Genomic DNA, 19,525 nt, shown 5'->3' on the forward strand with positions numbered 1-19,525 from the left:
GATATAAAAAGCCCACAAAAAAACCACTATATAGTGCTAAAATAATATGCTCTGTTTAAACTATTCCGCCATATTGTACCCAGGAAATACTGCACTTACGTTACAAACAATGGATAAATAATGATCTCCACCTAATACCACCACATGGTGCCAAGATAATACTGCTATATACAGCCCACAGGACAGAAGTAATATGTTGTGCATAAATAATACTGCAATATAGAGCCCACATAATACCGCCATATCATACCCAGTTCATATTCTAATAATAATAATAATAATAATAATAATAATCTGTTAAATAAAACCGCCATGAAGTGCAAAGCTCATACTGACATAATAAGTAACTGTCCATAGTAGAACACACATATTACCGCCATACTGTGCATGAAGGGGTGACATTTACAGTATTTTTCAATGCAGTGAAGCGCACGGGACATGTCACCAGCATTTGCCTTTTTGGCACAGTGTGTCGGTTGTGGCTCAAATGAAAATAGAAACCTAGAAATTTGGCCGAGCGCCAAAAGCAACAAGTGCGCGGCGAGCGGTGGTATGAATAGTGTCATAGTGCATCGTCCTGCATTACCTCACTGCACCCCTGCCCCGTACATGGCAGCCGTGTCCCCCCCAAATCTGAGCCGTGTCCCCCCCGGTTCTGAGCGCAGGATACAGTGTGTGACACATCATACAGATCTATGGAGATGTAGCAGAGCCGGGCGCGTTACCTGCTCATTACATCACCTCACTAACACGCTCAGCTCTGCTACATCTCTGCAGGATTCCATTGGCGGTCATGGGATTACATGAACAGACGCTTTTGGCGGCACAAAAGTTTAACCCCTAATTACCCCCAAAGCAATAAAACCGTAAGCGTCGCTATTTATCTGCAGAACGCGACGCGTTTCTCCTAAATCGTGGATTGTATATTCCATAATATTCCCGTCATTTCTCTCCTGTGTCGGTCTCCGCTGTCGTCCCGGCATTGTATTCCTGACCGTTACTATGGCCTCCGGTGATTTCGCTGATTTAACTCTTTCAGCACACGAAGAAGATGGAGGAGGTCCGGATCAAGCCCATCTCTGCCCGCGCCAAGGCCAGCCTCCCCGTCACAGAGGGCATCGTGGAAGTGAAGCATCATGGGCGCTGGCGGCAGGTGTGTGACCAGGGCTGGACCATGGATAACAGCCGCGTGGTGTGCGGGATGCTGGGATTCCCCGGAGAAGTACAACCCAACATTCAGTTCTACAGGTAAAACCTCACCTGGTACACGAAGTGTTAAATGCAGTAATACCGCCATAGCATGCTGTAATAATACCGCACTGTATGGCTCGCCATCCTGGCACCATGAGGATTGTGACCCTCATCTAATAAAGAAGGATTGGACATGCGTGTGGACATGCCTGATCCTAAGCCAGGAGTGCATGTGTATCGGGGGATGAGAGGAATAGCTGCGGTCAGTATAGGGTCTCGTGAGGACACCCGCCCACGGTGTGAGGTGCCACGTTTGTGTCGTGGTCCTGCCAGCGCTGAGGATAATTACATTGTATCTGCGGTCCCGGCCTCGGCTATTCTTACTCCAGTCCTGTGTAATTACTTGTCTCTTACTTCTTGGACGCCGGATGTTTACCGGTTACATCTGCGGCGTCTTATTGTCACATTCCGTACACACAGAACATGTCTGTAACCCAGGGCCCAAGCCAGGGGCGGAACCGGTACCAGGGGACCCACAACCACATGAGGCCACAGCATCTACAGCAACACATTCATATAAAGCTTATGGTGGAGATAATACACACAGTGATGTCACAGTACAGGGATAATACACACAGTGATGTCACAGTACAGGGATAATATACACAGTGATGTCACAGTACAGGAATAATACACACAGTGATGTCACAGTACAGGGATAATACACACAGTGATGTCACAGTACAGGGATAATACACACAGTGATGTCACAGTACAGGGATAATACACACAGTGATGTCACAGTACAGGGATAATACACACAGTGATGTCACAGTACAGGGATAATATACACAGTGATGTCACAGTACAGGGATAATACACACAGTGATGTCACAGTACAGGGATAATACACACAGTGATGTCACAGTACAGGGATAATACACACAGTGATGTCACAGTACAGGGATAATATACACAGTGATGTCACAGTACAGGGATAATACACACAGTGATGTCACAGTACAGGGATAATACACACAGTGATGTCACAGTACAGGGATAATACACACAGTGATGTCACAGTACAGGGATAATACACACAGTGATGTCACAGTACAGGGATAATACACACAGTGATGTCACAGTACAGGGAGAATACACACAGTGATGTCACAGTACAGAGATAATACACACAGTGATGTCACAGTACAGGGATAATACACACAGTGATGTCACAGTACAGAGATAATACACACAGTGATGTCACAGTACAGGGATAATACACACAGTGATGTCACAGTACAGGGATAATACACACAGTGATGCCACAGTACAGGGATAATACACACAGTGATGTCACAGTACAGGGATAATACACACAGTGATGTCACAGTACAAGGATAATACACACAGTGATGTCACATTACAGGCATAATACACACAGTGATGTCACAGTACAGGGATAATACACACAGTGATGTCACAGTACAGGGAGAATACACACAGCGATGTCACAGTACAGAGATAATACACACAGTGATGTCACAGTACAGGGATAATACACACAGTGATGTCACAGTACAGGGATAATACACACAGCGATGTCACAGTACAGGGATAACACACACAGTGATGTCACAGTACAGAGATAATAAACAGTGATGTCACAGTACAGGGATAATACACACAGTGATGTCACAGTACAGAGATAATAAACAGTGATGTCAGAGTACAGGGATAATACACACAGCGATGTCACAGTACAGGGATAACACACACAGTGATGTCACAGTACAGAGATAATAAACAGTGATGTCACAGTACAGGCATAATACACACAGCGATGTCACAGTACAGAGATAATACACGCAGTGATGTCACAGTACAGGGATAATACACACAGTGATGACACAGTACAGGGATAATACACACAGTGATGTCATAGTACAGGGATAATACACATAGTGATGTCACAGTACAGGGATAATACACACAGTGATGACACAGTACAGGGAGAATGCACACAGTGATGTCATAGTACAGGGATAATACACATAGTGATGTCACAGTACAGGGATAATACACACAGCGATGTCACAGTACAGGGGATAACACACACAGTGATGTCACAGTACAGAGATAATAAACAGTGATGTCAGAGTACAGGGATAATACACACAGCGATGTCACAGTACAGGGAGAATACACACAGCGATGTCACAGTACAGAGATAATACACACAGTGATGTCACAGTACAGAGATAATACACACAGTGATGTCACAGTACAGGGATAATACACACAGTGATGTCACAGTACAAGGATAATACACACAGTGATGTCACAGTACAGGGATAATACACACAGCGATGTCACAGTACAGGGATAATACACACAGCGATGTCACAGTACAGAGATAATACACACAGCGATGTCACAGTACAGAGATAATACACACAGCGATGTCACAGTACAGGGATAATACACACAGTGATGTCACAGTACAGGGATAATACACACAGTGATGTCACAGTACAAGGATAATACACACAGTGATGTCACAGTACAGGATAATACACACAGTGATGTCACAGTACAGGGATAATACACACAGCGATGTCACAGTACAGAGATAATACACACAGTGATGCCACAGTACAGGGGTAATACACCCAGTGATGTCACAGTACAGGGATAATACACACAGTGATGTCACAGTACAGGGATAATACACATAGTGATGTCACAGTACAGGGATAATACACACAGTGCTGTCACAGTACAGGGATAATACACACAGTGATGTCACAGTACAGAGGTAATACACACAGCGATGTCACAGTACAGAGGTAATACACCCAGCGATGTCACAGTACAGAGATAATACACCCAGTGATGCCACAGTACAGGGGTAATACACCCAGTGATGTCACAGTACAGGGATAATACACACAGTGATGTCACAGTACAGGGATAATACACACAGTGATGTCACAGTACAGGGATAATACACACAGTGATGTCACAGTACAGGGGTAATACACAGTGATGTCACAGTACAGGGATAATACACACAGTGATGTCACAGTACAGAGATAATACACACAGTGATGTCACAGTACAGGGATAATACACATAGTGATGTCACAGTACAGGGATAATACACACAGTGCTGTCACAGTACAGGGATAATACACACAGTGATGTCACAGTACAGAGATAATACACATAGTGATGTCACAGTACAGGGATAATACACACAGTGCTGTCACAGTACAGGGATAATACACACAGTGATGTCACAGTACAGAGGTAATACACACAGCGATGTCACAGTACAGCGGTAATACACCCAGCGATGTCACAGTACAGAGATAATACACACAGTGATGCCACAGTACAGGGGTAATACACCCAGTGATGTCACAGTACAGGGATAATACACACAGTGATGTCACAGTACAGGGGTAATACACAGTGATGTCACAGTACAGGGATAATACACACAGTGATGTCACAGTACAGAGATAATACACACAGTGATGTCACAGTACAGAGATAATACACACAGTGATGTCACAGTACAGGGATAATACACACAGTGATGTCACAGTACAGGGATAATACACACAGTGATGTCACAGTACAGGGATAATACACACAGTGATGTCACAGTACAGAGATAATACACACAGTGATGTCATAGTACAGGGATAATACACACAGTGATGTCACAGTACTGGGATAATACACACAGTGATGTCACAGTACAGGGATAATACACACAGTGATGTCACAGTACAGGGGTAATACACAGTGATGTCACAGTACTGGGATAATACACACAGTGATGTCACAGTACTGGGATAATACACACAGTGATGTCACAGTACAGGGATAATACACACAGTGATGTCACAGTACAGGGGTAATACACAGTGATGTCACAGTACTGGGATAATACACACAGTGATGTCACAGTACTGGGATAATACACACAGTGATGTCACAGTACAGGAATTAATTTTTATGTCCTCCTGTGGTTAAAATTTTTTTTTTTTCATCTTGGAGCATTTTTCATTATTATTTAATTCCTAGTTTTGGCTTTGTGCTGCAGCCACTAGGTGGAGCTCTTTCCTGTATAATGGTGCAGTTAGTTATTATAGTCTCGGTCCGTCTCTCCGGGTGGATCCATCTCTGGATTTATATTAGTCTCTGGGGGTCAGGCTGGAGTTCTGTTATCTCGCCCCATTTGTGGAGCCTGGAGGCAGCAGGAAGATGAGGACACGCTAATCCAGAAATGTTAATGAGTGATCTCCTCGCCGCTCGCCTCCTGGTGACATTGAAGCAATTAGTCATTTCTCACTTCTTATAGGTGGAACATTCACCTGCCGCGACCTCACACTCAGCGGTCACCACGGGGTTAATGTGAAATTACAATCAATCAATAATTAAAATCTCTTAATCCTTCCTCCGCTCTAATGGCTAGAATTGCTGAAGGAAAACATGGACTAATAGCATCTAGCAAGGCTTTCAATTCTGGAACCTGGGAAAGCTGGGTGCCAGCCCTCTGACCACCTACGTGCCACTCCACATGTCACCACCTGAGTACCAAAGGCAAAAGGCTCCGAAATTGTTATTTTATAGGGAAAACACATATTTGGTAAAACAGCGACGTCGGGAGAGATGCCCGGCCACTTCTTTTGCCCTTTAACTTGTTTCATTTGCTTTTGTTCCTCTCCATCCTCCTGGATGTCTTGCCGCAAGGAAGCATGCAGTCGGCGTGTGCCGGAGATGTAGCGTGTAGTCGGCGTGTGCCGGAAATGTAGCATGTAGTCGGCGTGTGCCGCAGATGTAGCGTGTAGTCGGCGTGTGCCGGAGATGTAGCATGTAGTTTGCAGCTATCGTGTGCCGGAGATGTCGCATGTAGTTTGCAGCTATCGTGTGCCGGAGATGTAGCGTGTAGTCGGCGTGTGCCGGAGATGTAGCATGTAGTCGGCGTGTGCCGGAGATGTAGCGTGCAGTTGGCATGTGCCAGAGATGTAGCATGTAGTCGGTGTGTGCCGGAGATGTAGCATGTAGTCGGTGTGTGCCGGAGATGTAGTATGTAGTCGGCGTGTGCCGGAGATGTAGCGTGTAGTCGGTGTGTGCCGGAGATGTAGCATGTAGTCGGTGTGTGCCGGAGATGTAGCATGTAGTCGGCGTGTGCCGGAGATGTAGCGTGCAGTTGGCATGTGCCAGAGATGTAGCATGTAGTCGGTGTGTGCCGGAGATGTAGCATGTAGTCGGTGTGTGCCGGAGATGTAGTATGTAGTCGGCGTGTGCCGGAGATGTAGCGTGTAGTCGGTGTGTGCCGGAGATGTAGCATGTAGTCGGTGTGTGCCGGAGATGTAGTATGTAGTCGGCGTGTGCCGGAGATGTAGCGTGTAGTCGGTGTGTGCCGAAGATGTAGCATGTAGTCGGTGTGTGCCGGAGATGTAGCGTGTAGTCGGTGTGTGCCGGAGATGTAGCGTGTAGTCGGCGTGTGCCAGAGATGTAGCGTGTAGTCGGCGTGTGCCGGATATGTAGCATGTAGTCGGCGTGTGCCAGAGATGTAGCGTGCAGTCGGCGTGTGCCGGAGATGTAGCGTGCAGTCGGCGTGTGCCGGAGATGTAGCGTGCAGCCGGCGTGTGCCGGAGATGTAGCGTGCAGCCGGCATGTGCCGGAGATGTAGCGTGCAGTTGGCATGTGCCGGAGATGTAGCGTGTAGTCTGCTTGTGCCGGAGATGTAGCGTGCAGTCGGCATGTGCCAGAGATGTAGCGTGCAGTCGGCATGTGCCGGAGATGTAGCGTGCAGTCGGCATGTGCCGGAGATGTAGCGTGCAGTCGGCATGTGCCGGAGATGTAGCGTGCAGTTGGCATGTGCCGGAGATGTAGCGTGTAGTCTGCGTGTGCCGGAGATGTAGCGTGCAGTCGGCATGTGCCGGAGATGTAGCGTGCAGTCGGCATGTGCCGGAGATGTAGCGTGTAGTCTGCGTGTGCCGGAGATGTAGCATGTAGTCGGCATGTGCCAGAGATGTAGCGTGCAGTTGGCATGTGCCGGAGATGTAGCGTGCAGTTGGCGTGTGCCGGAGATGTAGCGTGTAATTAGCGTGTGCCAGAGAATATTCTGCAGTCAGACTGGAAGCTTGTGCCAAGCACTGAGTAAGCGGAAAGCGCAGGATGTAGATTCTGGGGGACGGCGCTGCAGACAGGTCAATTTCTGTCTCGCAGGAGATAACTCTCCGCCAGCGAGAACATTAATTATCCCAGAAAACCTCCGAATTGTTCTCCCGACAAATAGATTTGGCCACATCTTGGGTCTCTCATCTGCGATTCATCGCTATCTGCCCCGGAATTTCTAATAACGCTCCCGGCTGAAAACTCTCAACATCTCCAAAACCTGAAGTGTCTCCAGTAGAAGTTAAAATTGAAGCTTCGCTTTCTCCATTTCCAAAGTTAATGAAATCGGCAGCTTCCTCCGTGTGATAGGGAAACGTTTCAGTACAGGATTAGAATGGTTCCTTTGGGAAGAGCGCCCCTCCTGGGGACAGGCCATGTGGGGTATTGCAGCTTTTGTAAACAGTTTCTGACATGTTACCATCTTGGGTAGGTCATAAGTTTTGACAAATGAGGATCCACTAGGTGAGACCCTGCGTGCTGAGCCTCTGCTTCTTTGTTTCGGTGATTTTGTGGGACTTTGCATCAAGCAAAAGTTTATTTAGAAAAGAAACTCTTTATAAATATGTTCTGTTCTACATCAGCCAGGACAGGAGCGAGGAGGAGGCTCCTGCTTTAGCTTGTTGTCTTACAACCAGTGTTAGTGATGGGAATTCCAGCTCATCTTAGTGAGCCGGCTCTTCTGGCTCCTGAACAGCTCCCTATTAAATATATAATAGGGAGCCACAGACCAGTCAATTACCCCATACCGCTCCGATTTAACCCGATTTTATTTGGTTAAAGGGGGCGTGGTGATCCGTTTAGGGCGGGGTTTAGTGAGCTGGCTCTTTGGCCGGCTCGTTCGCTAACGACCCGACAGGAGAGAGGGGGAAGGGTTCCTGCTGAGTAGGAGGCTCAGGATAAATGAGGGTTTAACACCTGGACTCCGTACTACACTGGAGTCCAAGTCTGGATTTTGGACCCCCATCTATTTAGTAATGACCTCACATGTGACTTGGTCATCAGTATCCAAAGTAGTCCCCAAAAAATCCTTTTAATTGAAACATGAAATAGACCAAGAAGACAAAAGCAGAGACATGGAGAAGCGGGGGGAGGGGGAAGGTCTTAATTTTGTTTATTTTCTTAGTTAAATGTTGGATTTTTTTCTAGCCGTCTCCGATCCTGAGCAACCATCGCCATTACACTCAGCACCCAATGTGCTCCTGTCAGGTGGGAGGTGCTAGGAGCCCAATTACCAGAATCTGCAACGCAAAACTAAAATGACAAAGACTTAGTGGAGGAATGAAAAGTCAACTTCAAAAATTACTATTGTGTCTGATAAGTCTTTTTTACATCATCTGGAAAAACTAGATAAGGATCAACATGGAATCTCCTCCTCCACAGTATTTGTGTTCCTAGTAGAGATGAGCGAGCACTAAAATGCTCGGGTACTCGTTATTCGAGACGAACTTTTCCCGATGCTCGAGTGCTCGTCTCGAATAACGAACCCCATTGAAGTCAATGGGAGACTCGAGCATTTTTCAAGGGGACCAAGGCTCTGCACAGGGAAGCTTGGCCAAACACCTGGGAACCTCAGAAAAGGATGGAAACACCACGGAAATGGACAGGAAACAGCAGGGGCAGCATGCATGGATGCCTCTGAGGCTGCCTAATCGCACCATTATGCCAAAATTATGGGCAACAGCATGGCCATGACAGAGTGACAGAATGAAGCTAGATAGCATCTAAAACATCCAATAATTGACCCTGACACTATAGGGGACGGCATGCAGAGGCAGCGGCAGCAGGCTAGAGAGTGTCATGGCGACATACCCTAAATGGACTCAGGCTTCAAACCAATGGGTGGCAGAGAGGAACCAAAGGAGGTGAGCAAGAAGCGCTCAAATAATATCGCTACATGATAAAAGTTTGCCAGTATATTTTGTGGATTACACAGCAGGGTGGCGACAAAGTTAACATGGAAGCCATGAAAACAACCCAAAATTCTGCCTGACACAGCTCGTTTGATAAGGGGACCATGTATGGAGGCAGTGAACTAGTAGTAGATTAAAGGTATCATAGTATCATAGTATATAAGGCTGGAAGGAGACGCAAGTCCATCAAGTCCAACCTTCAAGAATTAAATAAATGTTTTATCCCCATAACCCGTGATATTTTTGCTCTCCAGAAAGTCATCCAGGCCTCTCTTGAACATGTACATAGAGTCCGCCATAACAACCTCCTGCGGCAGAGAGTTCCACAGTCTCACTGCTCTTACAGTAAAGAACCTTTGTCTATGGTGATGGTAAAATCGCCTCTCCTCTAGGTGTAGAGGATGCCCCCTGTCTATGGTGATGGTAGAATCGCCTCTCCTCTAGGCGTAGAGGATGCCCCCTTGTTCTGGTCACAGGCCTAGGTATAAAAAGATCTTTGGAGAGATCCTTGTACTGTCCGTTCAGGTATTTGTACATTGTAATGAGGTCTCCCCTCAGTCGTCTTTTTTCTAAACTGAATAATCCCAAATTTTGTAATCTGTCATTGTATTCTAGTCCCCCCATTCCCCTAATAATCCTGGTTGCTCTCCTCTGCACCCGTTCCAGCTCTACTATATCCTTTTTATACACTGGTGCCCAAAACTGTACACAATATTCCATGTGTGGTCTGACCAGGGATTTGTATAAGGGCAGAACTATGTCTTTATCATGAGAATCTATTCCTCTCTTGATACATCCCATTATTTTATTTGCTTTAGCAGCAGCCGCCTGGCTCTGGTCACTAAAATTAAGTTTACCATCCACCAATACGCCCAAGTCCTTTTCAGCTTCAGTTTTACTAAGTAATTGACCATTTAGAACATAATTATACTTTTTGTTTCCATGGCCCAAGTGCATAACTTTACATTTATCTACATTAAACCTCATCAACCATTTCTCTGCCCATCCCTCAAGCTTCCACAAATCCCTCTGTAATGCTAAACTATCGACCTCAGTATTTATTACTTTACACAGCTTAGTATCATCTGCAAATATTGAAACTTGACTGTGTAAACCCACTACAAGGTCATTAATAAAAATATTAAAAAGAAGTGGCCCCAATACTGACCCCTGTGGCACTCCACTGGTAACATCAACCCAATCTGAGAATGTGCCATTAATGACCACCCTCTGTTTTCTATCACTAAGCCAATTACTTACCCAGATACACAGATTTTCTCCTATTCCCAGCAGTCTCATTTTATATACCAACCTTTTATGTGGCACGGTGTCAAATGCCTTTGAAAAGTCCAGATATACAACATCCACAGCGTCCCCCAGATCCAGTCTTGAACTTACCTCCTCGTAGAAACCAATCAGATTAGTCTGACAGGACCGATCTCTCATAAACCCATGCTGACGCTGGGTTATAAGGTTGTGCACAGTGAGATACTCTAGGATAGCATCTCTAATAAACCCCTCAAATATTTTCCCCACCACAGCAGTTAGACTTACGGGTCTGTAGTTTCCAGGATCGCTATTTGATCCTTTTTTGTATATTGGTACCACATTTGCTATGCGCCATTCCTGTGGAACATAACCAGTCCTCAGTGAATCTTCAAATATTAAAAATAACGGTCTGTCTATCACCGTACATAATTCATGCAGAACCCGGGGGTGTATGCCATCTGGCCCAGGTGATTTATCTATCTTAGTGGATGCGAGGCGGCGCCGTACCTCTTCCTGGGTTAAACTGTTGACATTATAAAAAGAATTTACATTATTCCTCATTGTGTCTTCCACCAGGGGATTTTCCTGGGTAAAGACAGTTGAGAAGGCGACATTCAGTAGATTGGCCCTTTCCTCATCTCCTTCCACCATGACCCCCATGTTATTTCTAAGGGGACCCACACTCTCTGTTTTTAGTTTCTTATCATTTATATACTTGAAAAATAATTTGGGATTATTTTTGCTCTCCCTGGCAATATTTCTCTCAGTCTCTATTTTTGCAGCCTTTATCTGCTTTTTACAGGATTTATTTTTCTCTCTATAATCCTGTAATGCCTCATCGCTACCTTCACGTTTTAGCACCTTAAACGCTTTATCTTTCTCGCTTATTGCTTTCCTTACAAGACTAGTTAGCCACATAGGCTTTTTCTTGTTCCTTTTATGCTTTTTCCCATAAGGTATGTGTTTCTCACAGGACTTTTTCAGAATATATGAGAAAAAGTCCCATTTTTGGGGGGGGGTTTTGTCTTTGAGAGCATTATCCCAGTCTATGCCTTTAAGGTCTTCCCTTAGTTGATGAAAATTTGCCCTCCTGAAGTTTAGAGTGTTGGTTGCCCCTTCACTAACGTGCTTAGTAAAGCGTAATACAAAATCAATGATATTATGATCACTATTCCCCAGGTTCCCCCCAACCTGTAGTTTTGATACCCTATCAGGTCTGTTGGTTAGGATAAGGTCCAGCAGTGCCCCCCCTCTTGTTGGCTCCAGGACTAGTTGCGACAGGTAATTGTCTTTTGTTGTTGACAAGAACCTGCTACCTTTGAAGGACCTGCAGGTTTCTGCCCCCCAGTCAATATCTGGGTAATTGAAGTCCCCCATGATAAGTACTTCACCTTGCTTTGAAGCCGCATCCATTTCACTTATCAGCATTTCCTCTGCTGCCTCCATTATATTTGGAGCCTTATAACAAACCCCTAGTAATATTTTATTATTCTTTTTCCCTCCTCTTATCTCCACCCATAGGGACTCCACATTTGCGTTACTGATGTCATCTCGCAGGACGGGCTTGAGGCAAGAATTCACATATAAACAAACCCCTCCCCCTTTTTTATTTATACGATCCTTTCTAAAAAGACTATAACCATCTATAGTAACAGCCCAGTCATAGCTACTGTCCAGCCATGTCTCGCTGATACCCACTATATCATATTTCCGTTCCAACATCAAGAGTTCCAGTTCCTCCATTTTGTTTGTGAGGCTTCTGGCATTTGTGTACATACACTTTATATGGTTTTCCCTGTCCGTATTCCTTTTGTCCTTATTCCCCAATCTCATTCCAGCCCCCCTTCCTCCCCCATGGACTATGGCTCTTCCCAGCTCTCTATGTACACCGTCTATTTGCCCTGCACAAGTGTAGTTGCCCTCCCCCCAGGTCTCTAGTTTAAACACTCCTCCAACCTTCTAGACATTTTTTCCCCTAAAACAGCAGCCCCCTCCCCATTGAGGTGCAGCCCATCCCTACTGTAGAGCCTGTAGCCCACAGAAAAGTCAGTCCAGTTCTCCATGAACCCAAACCCCTCCTTCCTACACCAACTTTTGAGCCACTTATTTACCTCCTTGATCTCCCGCTGCCTTTCTGGTGTGGCACGTGGTACAGGCAGTATCTCGGAGAAAACTACCTTTGAGGTCCTTGCCCTGAGCTTATGGCCTAAATCTCTGAAATCATTTTTAAGGACCTTCCACCTACCTGTTACTTTGTCATTAGTGCCAATGTGGACCATGACCGCTGGTTCCTCACCAGCCCCTCCCAGTAATCCATCAACCCGATCCGCAACATGCCGAACCCGAGCACCTGGCAAACAACACACTGTTCGGTATGCACGGTCTTTGTGACAGATTGCCCTGTGTGTTCCCCTAATAATCGAATCTCCCACTACCAGCACCTGTCTGACCTTGCCTTTGCTCCCATTACCCTTCTTACCGGAGCAGACATTCCCCTGGTTGCTAGCGGCCACATCTTTCTGCAGCATTGCTACCCCAGAGCTAATATCCCCCTCATCCGCCAGCCTGGCAAACTTATTGGGGTGCACCAGATCAGGACTAGACTCTCTACAACTCTTCCCTCTACCCCGCCTTCTACATGTTACCCAACTAGCTGCCCCTTCACTCTGCACCTCCATACTTCCCTCCCCACACCCATCTTCCCCAGAGAGTTTGTGCTCCAGGAGCAGCAAACTTCGTTCCATATTATCAATTGCCCGCAGCCTTGAAACTTGCTCATTTAGATCCAGAATCTGGGCTTCCAGGTGAGCAATTTTCACACACCCCACACAGCAGTATTCCCCCTCGAACGGCTGTTCAAGGAAAGCATACATGGCACAGGATGTACACCGTGTAGCAATGCCACTTATGGAGTCCATTGTTCTAATGGGGATTACAATAGAAGTATGCACAGAAAGAAGAATTTACAGTCAAAGTAACACAGAACACAGCAGTTACCTGCTAAAGCCCCTCAAACTTAAGTCCCTTAAACGTAAGTCACACTTAAGACACTGCACACACTTGAGATCAATGCACACTCGCCGCCAAGCTCATACACTCGCTTTGCTAATGCTTTTTTTAAAAGTTATCTGCCACAAAAATCTGCAGAGCTCACTGCACAAGATCTGGCTGCAAACCACCAAACAAACTGACCACAGAAGTATATAAAGGCTGCTAATTAGATAGCCACACCCCACTATTAATTAGGCAGCACCTGTGACTATACTGTCCAGATAAGCAAGGTGCTGCAGTTAAAACTATGTTAGTTGGATCTTGGCATGGAGCTCTTGTGTCTCGCCAACATTCTCCTCCTCTTCCTCCTCATCCTCCTCCACCTCCACCTCCTCCGATATGCGCTGAGAAACAGACCTAAGGGTGCTTTGGCTATCAACAAGGGAATCTTCTTCCCCCGTCTCTTGTGACGAGCGCAAAGCTTCCGACTTCATGCTGATCAGAGAGTTTTTCAACAGGCCAAGCAGCGGGATGGTGAGGCTGATGATGGCGGCATCGCCACTGACCATCTGTGTTGACTCCTCAAAGTTACTCAGCACCTGACAGATATCAGACATCCACGTCCACTCCTCATTGTAGACTTGAGGAAGCTGACTGACCTGACTACCAGTTCTGGTGGAAGTTGACATCTGGCAGTCTACAATCGCTCTGCGCTGCTGGTAAACTCTGGATAACATGGTCAGTGTTGAATTCCACCTCGTGGGCACGTCGCACAACAGTCGGTGAGCGGGCAGTTGGAGGCGGCGCTGCGCTGCCCTGAGAGTGGCAGCATCTGTGCTGGACTTCCTGAAATGCGCACAGATGCGGCGCACCTTCGTGAGCAAATCTGACAGATTGGGGTATGTCTTGAGGAAACGCTGAACTATCAGATTTAACACATGGGCCAGGCATGGCACATGTGTCAGTCTGCCGAGTTGCAGAGCCGCCACCAGGTTACGGCCGTTGTCACACACAACCATTCCCGGCTTGAGGTTCAGCGGTGCCAGCCACAGATCAGTCTGCGCCGTGATGCCCTGTAATAGCTCTTGGGCGGTGTGCCTTTTATCGCCTAGGCTCAGCAGTTTGAGCACCGCCTGCTGTCGCTTAGCGACGGCACTGCTGCTGTGCCTAGAGCTACCGACTGATGGCGCCGTGCCCACGGATGGTAATTCAGAGGAGGAGGAGGTGGAGGAGGGGTGGGAGGAGGAGGAGGCATAGTAGGCCTGAAAGACCTGGACCGAGGTAGGCCCCGCAATCCTCGGCGTCGGCAGTATATGACCAGCCGCAGGGTCAGACTCGGTCCCAGCCTCCACCAAGTTAACCCAATGTGCCGTCAGCGATATATAGTGGCCCTGCCCAGCAGCACTCGTCCACGTGTCCGTGGTCAGGTGGACCTTGTCAGAAACGGCGTTGGTCAGGGCACGGATGATGTTGTCTGACACGTGCTGGTGCAGGGCTGGGACGGCACATCGGGAAAAGTAGTGGCGGCTGGGGACCGAATACCGAGGGGCGGCCGCCGCCATGAGGTTGCGAAAGGCCTCGGTCTCTACTAGCCTATAGGGCAGCATCTCCAGGCTAAGCAATCTGGAGATGTGCACATTAAGGGCTTGGGCGTGCGGGTGGGTTGCACTATATTTGCGTTTCCGCTCCAGCGTCTGGGGTATGGAGAGCTGAACGCTGGTGGATGCTGTGGAGGATCGTGGAGGCGACGATGGGGTTTTTGTGGCAGGGTCCTGGGCAGGGGGCTGACTATCAGCTGACACAGGGGAAGGAGCAGTGGTGTGCACGGCCGGAGGTGAACGGGCTTGTTGCCACTGAGTGGGGTGTTTAGCATTCATATGCCTGCGCATACTGGTGGTAGTTAAGCTAGTAGTGGTGGAACCCCTGCTGAGCCTGGTTTGGCAAATGTTGCACACCACAGTCCGTCGGTCATCCGGTGTTTCCTTAAAGAACCTCCAGACTTCTGAAGATCTAGCCCTCGCCGCAGGAGCCCTCGCCACGGGAGCTTCACTAGTTGACACATTTGGCGCTGATGCACCAGCTCTGGCCCTGCCTCTCCGTCTGGCCCCACCACTGCCTCTTCCAACCTGTTCAGGTCGAGGACTCTCCTCCGTCTCAGAAGCACTGTGTTCACCCGGCCTCTCAACCCAGCTTGGGTCTGTCACCTCATCATCCTCCGATCCCTCAGTCTGCTCCCCCCTCGGACTTCCTGCCCTGACAACAACTTCCCCACTGTCTGACAACCGTGTCTCCTCATCGTCGGACACCTCTTTACACACTTCTTCCACTACGTCAAGAAGGTCATCATCACCCACAGACTGTGACTGGTGGAAAACCTGGGCATCGGAAAATTGCTCAGCAGCAACCGGACAAGTGGTTTGTGACTGTGGGAAGGGTCCAGAAAACAGTTCCTCAGAGTATGCCGGTTCAAATGCCAAATTTTCCTGGGAGGGGGCAGACTGGGGGGGAGGAGGCTGAGGTGCAGGAGCTGGAGGAGTGGCGATTTCGGTGACATGGGTGGACTGCGTGGAAGACTGACTGGTGGACAAATTGCTCGAAGCATTGTCAGCAATCCACGACATCACCTGTTCGCACTGTTCTGGCCTCAACAGTGCTCTACCACGAGTCCCAGTAACTTCAGACATGAACCTAGGGAGTGTAGCTCTGCGGCGTTCCCCTGCTCCCTCATAAGCAGGTGGTGTCTCACCCCGGCCAGGACCACGGCCTCTGACCCCTGCAGTAGTTGGACGCCCACGTCCCCGCCCTCGTCCTCTACCCCTAGCCCTCGGGTTAAACATTTTTAAAATGAGAGTTATAACTTTAATTTTTTTTTTTACTTTTTTTTGTGTTTTTTTGTTTTTTTTTTGTGTTTTTTAGTTTTTAAAACCAAACGATGCTATCCTATAGCTATGGCTATTTTCTAGCCAAGTATGAAAGCACACTACTATGCCAGATGAGATGACACTGAGTTAGTGCCTAATTGAAATCCAACCCCTACTAAATTTTCCCACTTCGGTCTTTGCAATGGATATGTGCGCCACTAAGCGCAGAACACAGCGGTCGCAAGTCTCACTACAAATTGCTCAGAATTGGCTAGTACATGCACTGCAGAAAGTACAGCCACCAGCAGATCAACCAGAAATCAAATATATAGAACGCTACTGTAGGCGTAAGTAAGCTGTTTGGATTCTCCTATGGCTATTTTCTAGCCAAGTATGAAAGCACACTACTATGCCAGATGAGATGACGCAGAGTTATTAAAAAAATAAACGTAAAATAAAAAGTAAATGGCAGACTGTGCCTAATTGAAATCAAACCCCTAATAAATTTTCCCACTTCGGTCTTTGCTATGGATATGTGCGCCACTAAGAGCTAAACACAACGGTAGCAAGTCCCCCTGCTAATTCCTCACAAAATGGTAATAGATGCAAATAAAAAATAAAGTATAACGTTATTGTAGCCCTAAGAAGGGCTGTTGGGTTCTTTGAGAATCACTCCTGCCTAACAGTAAGCTAATAGAACACCCTAACGCTTTCCCTGACCAGCAGCAGCTCTCTCCCTAGCGGCATCCAGACACAGAATGACGCGAGCAGCGCGGCCAGCGGCTAGTCTATCCCAGGGTCACCTGATCTGGCCAGCCAACCACTGCTATCCACGTGTAAGGGTACCACGTCATGCTGGGTGGAGTGCAGAGTCTCCTGGCTTGTGATTGGCTCTGTTTCTGGCCGCCAAAAAGCAAAACGGCGGGAGCTGCCATTTTCTCGAGCGGGCGAAGTATTCGTCCGAGTAACGAGCAGTTTCGAGTACGCTAATGCTCGGACGAGCATGTTCGCTCATCTCTAGTTCCTAGTTATGGAAATCCACCATGAGAACCCATCGTGATAAACCAGGGACATTACCAGGGTATAACATGTAAGGGACTGTGGGATCTTCTTATATGTGTTATTCATGGCCTCCTGCCTTCTAACTATGCTAATCAGCTTCAAGCGTTACCGGAGCCCCTCCATGTTGTAGTTTCATAGGCAGTCACACTGCACAAACACTTTCCTCTCCCCTTGTGTGCGATTACATCAGACAGAGGGGTAGGAAGTGTCCAGGGAGCAGGGGGAAAGGGAGACAGTGTAACATTCTTCAAAGCTAAAGGAGGGGCCCTGGTAACGCCCCCCAGGGCCCTTCTGGCTAATTAGCATAATTCTAAACATTGATTTAAGAAGGAAGGAGGCGATGGAAGGAAGTAGGAATAGTAATGCTGGACTGCAACAGTTGAATAAAGATTTTGGAAGATTTTTGGGTGAAAAACTTTTCTATACATTTTAGAATTTTTGGAATTTTTCAATCTATTGTTCCTCCACCTTGTACTGAACCTTTTTATCCGGGAAATTAGCTGTAATGGGATATTTCTTCTAAATGAAATTGACCTGATTATGGTGTTTGCTCTCAGGACAGCGCAGAGCCGCGCGCCTCAGACGGCGGGTTGCGGTCTCGCTGGCATTTTCATAGCTCTTAATAGCAAGTAAAACCGAATATCGCAGCGTAATAAGCGCCATTGTATGGATTGTGTGACATTAGCCACTGAATGCGCCGCGCTCTCCGGATATAGGGCGACCTTTTAGACTTTCAGAGCCCGGGTCCTGCGCGGGGCCATTAGCTGAGCTGTAATTGTACTGATCCCCCTCATACATGTCCAGGAGGACAATGCTGCGCAGGGGGCGCCCCACAGCTCTGCTGGGATAATGGAAGGGAAATGACCATGTAGAAAATTGTTACCTATTGTATCCATTGTTCCATCTGCTCCAGTTATATGTAATGGTCTGCAGGTCAGGACATGGTGGAGGCTCTCAGGGCACGATGGGGGTTATAGTACAATGGATGGACAGACATGAGATACAAGTGCACTGAAAAGATGGGGATGAGATAAATACATATAGATATAAAGCAACAAATACATATGATCCAAATGGCTACTTACACCAGGCCATAGATACAAAGTAGCAGAACCTTATTGGGCTAATAAACTTATCTATCTCCTATCTATCTATCTATCTATCTATCTATCTATCTATCTATCTCCTATTAATCTATCTATCTATCTATCTATCTATCTATCTATCTATCTATCTCCTATCTATCTATCTATCTATCTATCTATCTCCTATCTATCTATCTATCTATCTATCTATCTATCTATCTGTCTCCTATCTATCTATCTATCTCCTATCTATCTATCTATCTATCTATCTATCTATCTATCTATCTGTCTCCTATCTATCTATCTATCTATCTATCTATCTATCTATCTCCTATCTATCTATCTATCTATCTATCTATCTATCTCCTATCTATCTATCTATCTATCTATCTATCTAACTATCTGTCTCCTATCTATCTATCTATCTATCTATCTATCTATCTATCTCCTATCTATCTCATATCTATCTATCTATCTATCTATCTATCTCCTATCTATATCTATCTATCTATCTGTCTCCTATCTATCTATCTATCTATCTCCTATCTATCTATCTATCTATCTATCTATCTCCTATCTATCTATCTATCTATCTATCTATCTATCTATCTATCTATCTGTCTCCTATCTATCTATCTATCTATCTATCTATCTATCTGTCTCCTATCTATCTATCTATCTATCTATCTATCTATCTCCTATCTATCTATCTATCTATCTATCTATCTATCTATCTATCTATCTGTCTCCTATCTATCTATCTATCTATCTATCTATCTATCTATCTCCTATCTATCTATCTATCTATCTATCTATCTATCTATCTGTCTCCTATCTATCTATCTATCTCCTATCTATCTATCTATCTATCTATCTATCTATCTATCTATCTATCTGTCTCCTATCTATCTATCTATCTATCTATCTGTCTCCTATCTATCTATCTATCTATCTC

General features: G+C 46.4%; 1 protein-coding gene across 2 annotated transcripts in view; it reads left to right on the forward strand.

Moving 5' to 3' along the window:
* Nucleotides 1-19,525, forward strand: part of LOXL4 (lysyl oxidase like 4) — a 107,287-nt gene that overhangs the window by 50,913 nt on the left and 36,849 nt on the right. For both annotated transcript variants that reach the window (XM_072129502.1, XM_072129501.1), the window contains exon 5: nucleotides 1,040-1,248. In XM_072129502.1, coding sequence (XP_071985603.1) covers nucleotides 1,040-1,248 — 209 coding nt within the window. The remainder of the gene's footprint in view (nucleotides 1-1,039; nucleotides 1,249-19,525) is intronic.

This window comes from Engystomops pustulosus, chromosome 11, assembly GCF_040894005.1.
Source record: "Engystomops pustulosus chromosome 11, aEngPut4.maternal, whole genome shotgun sequence".
NCBI lineage: Eukaryota > Metazoa > Chordata > Amphibia > Anura > Leptodactylidae > Engystomops > Engystomops pustulosus.